The sequence below is a fragment of the Macaca fascicularis genome, chromosome 7 (genome assembly GCF_037993035.2).
Source record: "Macaca fascicularis isolate 582-1 chromosome 7, T2T-MFA8v1.1".
Classification (NCBI taxonomy): Eukaryota; Metazoa; Chordata; class Mammalia; order Primates; family Cercopithecidae; genus Macaca; species Macaca fascicularis.
In genome coordinates this window covers 171,243,119-171,252,524 of record NC_088381.1, presented here as the reverse complement: position 1 = coordinate 171,252,524, position 9,406 = coordinate 171,243,119, and the positions used below count along the sequence as shown (strand labels likewise).

The window sequence follows — 9,406 nt, the reverse complement described above, 5'->3', positions numbered from 1 at the left end:
CACTGCCCGGCCTAAGCTTCCTCAGCCTGGCTCAGGCTGGCTAAGGGCAGAGGGCCAGGTTGGGGGGACACACCTGGGGAGGGGGCCTGGGCCACACTCAGGGCTCTGCTCCCATGCCAGCTGCAACCAGGCAGCACGGCTCCCCTCCTGCAGTAGAACGGAGCCCAGAGACCATATCGATGGACCCAGTGGAGGGACAGGACCCCCACATAGGGCAGGAAGAGATGCCTCCTCAACCAACCTCTGATGTGGGTTCTGTGGCAGCCTTGTGGCTTCCTGACCTCAGGGATTCCCTTCGTAGCCCCTAGCCTTGGGCACCTTGCTTTGCACCTCAGTTCCCGCACGTGTAAAATGGGACCTTCACAAGAATTTAACGAGATCCAACCTGGAATGGTGCGGCCCACCCCAGGTGCCACGGCTGTGCTTTCCTGCACCCAGGTCCAGCCCTGGCCCCAAGGAGGTCCCACGGAGGGTTGGGAGGCCGCCTGGAGGAGGCTGGTTCTGCCTTGGGCAGCCTTGGCCGAAGCAGAGAAAGGGTCCCTGGGCAGAGGCACCAGCCACAGAGCCAACTCAGCCCTGCCCAGCCTGCCCCAGTGCCATGTGCAAGTGGTCACCTAAGAGGTGCTCTGGACTGACCAGCCTGGGCTTGGAGCTGAGGCCCTCACCTGGAAGGCCATAGGCAGAACCCAAACTGTCCTCAGTCTCTTGCATCCCCATCAAGTGTGCCTGCTGGCCACCAGGAAGTGCCTTTATTTCTGCTTCAAACCACGGAACAAAGCGGGGTGTGATCCAGACCTGGGCCATGGGCAGGAGAGGGCAGGGCTGCAGTGCTGGTCAGGCCTGGTGAGACAGGAAGCAGCCTCTGGACTCTCCCGGCTAGGCAGGCCCGGCCCTCCTGTGCACCAGCCTGGCCACCCTGGGGCAGAAGCCCTCAGCAGTCAGACAGCAGAGCCCAGCCACATCCTTGTCCTATCCCCGGGCCGGGGCTGCTGGGTCCTCAGAGCAGGCATACTCTCTGCCAGCAGCATCTGCAGCTTTCCCTGGTTCTCCAGGCAGACTCGGGGAGGAGGCTGCAGAAACATAAAGGCGGCCGTGTTGGTTGTGGGGGGTACTGCAGCCTGAGAGGATCCCAGGGGCCTGAAATGAGCCTCTGGCAGGCAACTGGGCTGGGGCAGGCCAGGAGGTCCCCTTGGGTGATGAGAAGCAGGAGGGGTGCTTGGCCAGGGAGGCAGAATGAGGCTGGGCTCTGCAAGCAGGGGCAGCTCCCACATCCACCAGATGAAGGGGTGGCAGAGGGAAGGGAAGTCCAGGGCAGACTCAAGGACCTCCCCAGAGCCCAAGTCCCAGGGTTTACCCAAGGGGTGGTCCCTGATGCTGTCTTGGGCCCTGGGCAGAAACTGACAAGAGGTCGAGGGGGCTTTGGGCAGAGGTGGGGGTTATGGGTCCAGACAGATAACCTCTTCTGGCCACACTGAAAAGGGGGTTTCCTGGCCAGTACAGGCTGAGGTCTGGGGATGAGAGAGGGCAGACAAGGTGCTGAGCAGCGCCAGCTGTGGCCGAATTCAATTCCTCCTCAGGGACTCCCAGGGGTCTCCAGGGGACAACATCTCCCAGGGCACAGCTCATGCCCCTTGCTCAGTCTGCAGTGGCCCTCAGAGCCGTCCACAAGGTCCCCATGGCCCAGCCTGCTGCCTCTCCTGCCTGGCCTGGCCCCGGCTGCCCCCTTCTGCTCACACAATTCTCCCGAAGTTTCAGCCTTTACTTATTTATTTTTGAGACGGAGTCACTCTATCGCCCAGGCTGGAGTACAGTGGCATGATCTCAGCTCACTGCAACCTCCGCCTCCAGGGTTCAAGTGATTCTCCTGCCTCAGCCTCCTGAGTAGCTGGAATTACAGGCACCCGCCACCATGCCTGGCTAATTTTTATATTTTTAGTAGAGATGGGGTTTCACCATGTTGGCCAGGCTGGTCTCGAACTCCTGACTGCAAGTGATCCGCCTGCCTCAGCCTCCCAAAGTGCTGGGATTACAGGCATGAGCCACTGCGCCTGGCCTGCTTTCAGCCTTTAAGCAGGGCACCTGCAGCAGGATAGAGCCTGCCAACAGGCCAGCCCATCCCCCACCACGTACACCTGCACCCTCACAGCCTCCCAGGCCCTAGTGAGCAAGGCACACTTGCTCCAAAGGTGATGACAACGAGCAAGCACTGGATGATGAGGGGCGAGAATGTGGCATCACTCATTCAACAAGTATGCAACGTGCACCTCCCGTGCCCAGGCCTGCGACTGAGAGTGGATGAGGGACCTCACTTGCTGGTGGGAGGGAGGACGGTGCTAGGGAGGGGGGTCAAGGCCAGGCAGCACCTAGAGCCCCAGGCAGAGGCTCCAAGGTGGGCAGAGGATGGAGTGTGAACAGGCAGGAGGCAGGAAGGCCTTGTCTGCCAGAGCCACAGGAAGCATGCCCTGCTTCTGACCCTGGCAGTGGCCACTTCCTCCTCTCAACACCCCCACAGGTGCCCTCACTTACCAGCAGCAGCCTGGCTCTGAGAGGGGCCCCTCTGGGCACTCTCCAGGGGCCAGCGCAGCTCCCCGCTCTCCACAGGGTCCGCCTCACTGGGCTCCACCACGATTGAGGGCAGCCGCTGGCCCAGTCGAGGGCCCTTCTCCCGGGCACCCGCCACAGCCTGCAGGGAGGATGGGCAGAAGCACGGCCATGCCCGGCCTGGTACTCCTGTTCCCTCCTACCCCCGTCCCGCACACTGCCCCACTAGGGGGATCAGAGACCCTTCCCACCCAGTCCCTAGGGCAAGGATGGGCACATGTGTGTTTGCACAAGAACATCCCTGAGACGGGTCCCAGGCCCTACCAGGTCCCAACCCTGGGGGTAGGGTGCTCAGCTCTTGGGGTCACAGCTCTCAGGAGGCACCACAGGATGCAGCTGTGCTCAGCTCCAGGAGCCCACTGCACAGCCAGAGCCAGAGGCCAGAGAGGCCAAGGTCACCAGGAATGAGCCCAGGCTTCTGCGCACCCCCAGCTGCCTCCTGCACCCGGATTCCTGCCAGCCCCTTCCTGGGGTCTTCCCTGCTGGGCCCTTGGCCCCCTCCAGGCTCAGAGGAGCTGGGAAGCAGTTGCCATGGCAACCCAAGCGGCTGGCTCTGGGCTCGCTCTTGGTTCATTGTTCAGTGCTCACAGGAGTGTGCGGGGGCTGCATCCCCAGGCCTTCCCGGTGCCCTCAGCATCTCCACCTCCCATTCAAGGCCTTTGAGGCTGCAGTGCTACGTGCAGAACTCTGTGCCTCCGCACCCCAGTGGCCCTGACTTGCCTGCCCTGTCCCACCCCCACGCCTGTGCTCAGGTAGATGCTCCTGCCTGGAGCTCCCTGTCTCCCTTCTCTTCACCTAGAAGGGCAGCTGCTGGGTCCACCTTCCCAAAAGGGCACAAGGGCCTCGAGGAAGGACAGCCACGCAGCAGGGGGGACTTAGCTGAACGGCCCTCAGCCACTGCGGCAAGATCCCTGAACAGTACACATTCCTGAGCTCCAGCCCAGACTCTCTTTTAACCAAGGACCACAGGCGACCCTCAAGTGTGAGAACAGGTGTCACTGGACTGAGATGTCTGTGGAATGAAGGAGTTGTCAGAGGACAGCAGAGCAGGGACCCCATCCCTACCCCAAAGGCTGGACCCTCCCGGAGGCCACCCTCATGCTGGCATTACCAGTCCAGGGGCTCATTCCCCAGCCTGCTCTCCCTCCCCATGTGCCATTCTCCTTCCTGCCCCCAACCAAGGGCGCTCCTCTCCAAGTCTGCCCACTGGGGTGAATGAGGTCCAGGCCAGCAGTGTTTGCAGCTCTGAGGCCTGGTGCTCACCTCTGTCCACCCTGCCTGGGAGGTTGTGTCTGCAACCCCAAGTTCCAGACTGGTCCCTATGTCACTCCAGGCTGGTTCCCCTCTCTGGCCCCACCGCTCCCTGACAAGGAGAACGGCTGGGCTCTAGCTGGGCTCTAGCACTCAGAATACTAAGGCTGCAACCCTGTATAGGGAGCTTGGTTTTTTTAAGTTTCATCAGCACCACCCCATCCCCCACCGAAATGTGACGCTAGGGGCAGGGAACCCTGGCATTTCCTCACTCAGCAGAGAGCAAAGCGTGCCTTGGGGGACAATCCCTGGGGTCCTCAGGTCAGGAAGGGGTGCTCAGTAAGCAAGGAATGCTGGCCTTCAATTGTTTTATCCTTTATATTTTTATAAAAGAGCAACGAGCTGGGCACAGTGGCTCACGCCTATAATCCCAGCACTTTGGGAGGCCAAGGCGGGTGGATCACCTGAGGTCAGGAGTTCAAGACCCTCCTGGCCAACACAGCAAAACCCTGTCTCTACTAAAAATACAAAAGTAACCGGGTATAGTGGTGGGCACCTGTAATCCTAGCTACTCCAGAGGCTGAGGCAGGAGAATTGCTTGAACCCCAGAGGCGGAGGCTGCAGTGAGCCAAGATCGTGCCATTACACTCCAGCCTGGGTGATAGAGCAAGACTCCATGTCAAATATAAATAAAAAAATAAATGAGCAATGATCTCCCCCACCCAGATGGGTAAACTGAGGCCAGCAGCAAGGCAGGGCATGCCCCAAGTCATGGGACAGAGTTTGAGACTTGCTCCCTCCCGAACCCCCAGAGTCCCAAGCACGTACCTTCCCTGCTGGGCCTCCAGCCCCCTCAGCAGTGCCTGGCTGTGGTGAAGCAGGCCGGGGGGTGCTCATGCTGCTGCTGCCACTGCGCCACTAAGCTGCACTAGGACTGGGAGCAGAAATGGGGTGTCTGCTGTTGGCCTGATGCTGGATCTACCCTCCCCCGAAGGCTTCAGGCACTGAGCCCACCCCACTCCACCCCAGCCCAGGCCCAGTGCCCGTGGCTCCAGCTGGACCTGTATTGCACTGCTCCCTGCCTGAGCCCGCTGCCAGAGGGGGCACTGGACCCTGGCCGCATAGTGTGCCTACAAGAGGGCACAGGCAGGAGGGGAGACCTGGAAAGGCTTCCTGGAAGAAGTCCGCTGATCTGAGGCCTGAGGGATGAGCAGGAGGTAGCCAGGCCAGCTGGGAGGACAGAAGCGCATTCTGAGACAGGAACAGTTCAGGAAGGACACAGAGCGTCCAACTCTCCTGGGTTTCTGAGACAGGAGGCTGGTAGTAGTAGGGACTGGGTTCAAGTCAGCCAGAGACCAAGGTGCCCATTTCCTCCTTGAGAACACGCACCCTGCACACCCCGGGGCCAGGCCCTCAGCACCCACAGCCCAAGGGAAACTGACATCCTGCCTGCACTTGGCCATGCCCACTCAGGCTGGCCACAGCAGAGGGAGCCCCGCTGGAGCCCTGGCAGCAAGGGTTCTGGGAAGAGAGCCCCTGCCAGGAGTCGGCACCAGCCAGACCCTTCACCTGCCGTGTGGGTTCTTGGGGCCACACCCAGGTCAGAGGCAGAAATGGGGGTTGGGTCAGGCAGTGGCTGGCATGCAGGCAGCAGAGGGCCATGGGCAGGGGCAGCCCTGCAGGAAGGGGACGGGGCAGTAGGAGAACAGAGACCAGCAGGATGGAATACCTGTGACGTCCTGCTGGGGTGGGTGAGGGTGGTCCCGTGGCTGCCAGCAAAGCAGAGGGCTGCTATTCTGAGAAATGAGGTTTCTTTCACCAAACACCCCACTCAGGTCAGCTGGGGTCCCACCGAGGGCCCAGGGAGGGCTAGGAGGGCACACAGTGCAGGAGGCCTCTCGGGGCAGCGAAGCCGCACCCTCTGGTTCCTCTGCCCAACCCCAGAGCCCAGGGATGTCTCAGTGCCCCTAGGTCCAGCCCTCCATCAAGCCTCTCCTGGATCCCATCCCAGGACCCCAGAACCCAGGGCAGCCAGGACAGAGACCCAGCCAGACTTGGGAAGGAGGCAGAGGGAGAGGCAAGAAAAATATTGCCACAGAGACCAGGCGAGAGGTGACTGAGCTGGAGACAGAGGAGAAGAGAGAGAGAGAGAGACAGAAACAGACCCGCAGATGACACTTGGCCCGGAGAGAGAGAATGACAGAGGCAGATGATAGAGCTGTCTGCTTGAGCCAGGTGGGGGCAGGTGGGGGCGGGTGGGAAGGGAGCAGGCAATCAGGAAACAAGTGCCCAAGGGCTGCCTTGCCCTGCCCAGCGCCAGGGTCCAGTGCCAGCTGGGGCACCACACATAGAAGGCGCCCACCACCCCCAGCGCCGCGGGATCCCAGGTCTTGCCGGGCACAGCCCCGGGGGCAAAAGCGCGTGGAGGCATGGCGTCCCACAGCCGGGCTGACCCTGCGAACCCACGCTGTCCCCTTCCCCAGGGAACTGGACTCAGAACTCCCCAAATCCCCCCATGCTCCTCCCTCTCCCAACCACCCCGCACCTGGCCGTCAGGGTGCGCCTGGGACCCGCACTGCCGGGGCCAGGCTGGGGACGGGGCGACCCTGCGCCACACTCACACTCATACTCACCGCCCGCGCGGGTGCTGGCGCTGGGGCCTCCGCGCTCTGCTGGCTCCGCGCTCGCCCGGCTCGCCCTCCTCTCCGCGCTCCCCGCCCACGCGCGCTCTCCCGGCCTCCCTCGCACTGGCCCTCCACGGGTCTGGCCGCCCGCCCTCGGCGCCTCCGCCCTCCCAGCTCCAGCCCCCCGATAGGGCCCGGCCTCATCTTCCCTTAAGTCGACTCCTCCCCAAGGACCTGCCCCCGGCCACTTGAGACTGAGCCTCAAGATTGGCGTCCAGAAATTTGAGGTGCAGAATTCGGTGGGGCCAGATACATGGAAAGAGGACTCCCTCCTGTTGGGGAATAAGAGAGGAGTAAAAAGGCCAAAAAAAAAAAAAAAAAAAAAAGCAACTGCCGGGCACAGTGGCTCACGCCTGTTAATCCTAGCACTCTGGGAGGCCGAGGCAGGCAGATGACCTGAGGTCAGGAGTTCGAGATTAGCCTGACCAATATGGTGAAATCCCGTGTCTACTAAAAATACACAAAAAAGAAAAATTAGTCAGGCGCGGTGGCAGATGCCTGTAGTCCCAGCTACTCTGGAGGCTGAGGTAGGAGAATCGCTTGAACCCGGGAGGCGGAGGTTGCAGTGAGCCAGGATGGAGCCACTGCATTCCAGCCTGGGTGACAGACCGAGATTCCGTCTTAAAAAAAAAAAAAACAAACAAACTGGGATGGGCTGCAGGAAGGGGGGGATCACCCCGCAACCCCCCTCTCATCTTCACTTCCAGTTCCATTCCCAAAAAGGAGCAAAACAGCCCTGGGACAAGCTGTCTGGTTCAGTCCAGTGCACAGACCTGACACCTAAAGCCAAGGTGCATAATCTCTGGTCCATGTAATTCCCAGCCTGCAACCAGGAACCTCCACCATCAATTATCTAACATCCCACTTCCATTCAATATCTACAGTCCAGCCACTGTCTATCTACCATTCACAGCTATTCATCTATCTTTTGCCATCCTGCCACCATCTGAGACCCACCATCTGCCATCCATCATCCACCATCAGTAACCCAACATCCTTCTCGCCCACAGTCCACCATCTACCATCAATAACCCAATATCCACCCCGTCCACAATTCACCATCTACCTTCAATAACCCAACATTCATCCCATCCGCAGTCCACCATCTGCCTTCAATAACCCAACATCCATCCCATCATCCCATCCACAATCCACCATCTATCATCAATAACCCAATATCCATCCTGTCCACAGTCCACCATCTACCATCAATAACACAACATCCATCATATCCACAGTCCACCATCTATCATCAATAACCCAACATCCATCCCGTCCACAGTCCACTATGTGCCTTCAATAACCCAACATCCATCCCGTCCACAGTCCACCATCTACCTTCGATAACCCGACATCCATCCCATCCACAGCCCACCATGTGCCTTCAATAATCCAACATCCATCCCATCCACAGTTCACCATCTGCCTTCGATAACCCAACATCCATCCCATCCACAATCTACCATCTACCTTCCCTCATGCAACCACCAGCCATCCATTCACAATCCACCATTCAACCACCATCTGGTATCCAATGTCCATTAACCATCCATCTCCAGTCACCATTCTCTATCCAATCACTGCCCATCCATCATGCACCCATCCATTCACCACCAGCACCCATCATTTACCAAGCATCAGTACACCACTAAATACCCATCAATCCAACATTCATTCACCAACCATCCATCCACCACCTATCCATCCATCACTCACTGTGTAACAGCTTTCCATCAGATATTTAACACATCCATCTACCATTCACATCTCCATCCACATATCTAATTGTGAATCATCAATCTATTTACTATTCATTTATCCCATTAACCTCCATCAAATCAGCTACCATTCATCCATCTACAATTCAGCCACCAGTCTTTCACCATTTGCTATCCATTCATATTTCTATGAACTGTATTCCTGTATCCATCCACCAACCATCTACCATCACCATCTGTTTTTTGGTGTTTGTTTGTTTGAGGCAGAGTCTCGCTCTGTCACCCAGGCTGGATTGCAATGGCGCAGTCTCAGCTTACTGCAAACTTTGCCTCTGGGTTCAAGCAGTTCTCCTACCTCAGCCTCCTAAGTAACTGAGATTATAGGTGGCTGCTACCACACCCAGCTAATTTTTGTATTTTTAGTAGAGACAGGGTTTCACCATGTTGGTCAGGCTGGTCTCTATCTACTGACCTCAGGTGATCCACCATCCATGGCTTCCCAAAGTGCTGGGATTATAGGCATGAGCCACCACACCCAGACTACCATCACCATCTCTTATCCACATCCACCACATACCTATTCATTCATTGTCCATCTCACAACATTCTCTATCTATCCACCCGTCATCCAGCCAAAATTCACTATTCATCCAAAATCCATCCAAATACCATTTAGCATCCATTCATATTCACCCATTCTAGAAAAAAAATATTGGCTGCCTTCTATGTGCCAAACATTGTTCTGAGGTGCTGAGGACAGAGTAGAGAGACAGCAGTGAGCATTTATTTGCCATTATCCATCCACCATTACAATCCACTCACCATCCATCTGGTCAGTATTCATGCACCATCCCACATTCATTATTCACTCTCCATTCAGTATTCATCTTCATTCAACATCCATTGACTGTCCACTTGCTATGTATCCATCTTCCTCCATCTATACATTAAAGCATCCATTTACCACCTCTCCATCTACCCACCCACATTCACCTTTCATGCATCACATTTCCAAGTTGTAGCCATCTGCTGTTTAACCTTCATCCATCCGTTCAACATCCATTCATCATTCATCATCCAGATTCCATCCAGTTGTTATCTATCCACATCCATCTATCTATACCTCCACAGCACACAACCCATTATTCATCC

The 9,406-nt window shown here is 57.5% G+C and overlaps 1 protein-coding gene across 2 annotated transcripts; it reads right to left on the bottom strand.

Annotated features, from left to right (window-relative positions):
• Positions 1 to 730: 730 nt before the first annotated feature.
• Positions 731 to 6,617, bottom strand: LBHD2 (LBH domain containing 2). Of its 2 annotated transcripts, XM_045397045.3 has the most exons (6): positions 6,486 to 6,617; positions 5,582 to 5,648; positions 5,013 to 5,082; positions 4,681 to 4,786; positions 2,527 to 2,683; positions 731 to 1,070 (listed from the first exon to the last, which is right to left on the bottom strand). In XM_045397045.3, exons 4-6 carry the CDS (start codon positions 4,747 to 4,749, stop codon positions 970 to 972), a joined length of 327 nt encoding a protein of 108 aa, XP_045252980.2. In that variant the 5' UTR covers positions 4,750 to 4,786; positions 5,013 to 5,082; positions 5,582 to 5,648; positions 6,486 to 6,617; the 3' UTR covers positions 731 to 969. The 2 variants fall into 2 exon arrangements, with proteins under 2 accessions (XP_045252980.2, XP_045252978.2); XM_045397043.3 differs by lacking the exons at positions 5,013 to 5,082; positions 5,582 to 5,648.
• Positions 6,618 to 9,406: the final 2,789 nt, after the last annotated feature.

Bases quoted from the DNA above. Each gene is read 5' to 3' on its own strand.
- LBHD2 (XM_045397045.3), bottom strand. From the start codon at position 4,749: ATGAGCACCCCCCGGCCTGCTTCACCACAGCCAGGCACTGCTGAGGGG. The intron at 2,684-4,680 runs GTACGTGCTTGG...TCCTCCCTGCAG, and splicing joins CTGGAGGCCCAGCAGGGAAG to GCTGTGGCGGGTGCCCGGGA. The intron at 1,071-2,526 runs GTAAGTGAGGGC...ATGTTTCTGCAG, and splicing joins TCAGAGCCAGGCTGCTGCTG to CCTCCTCCCCGAGTCTGCCT.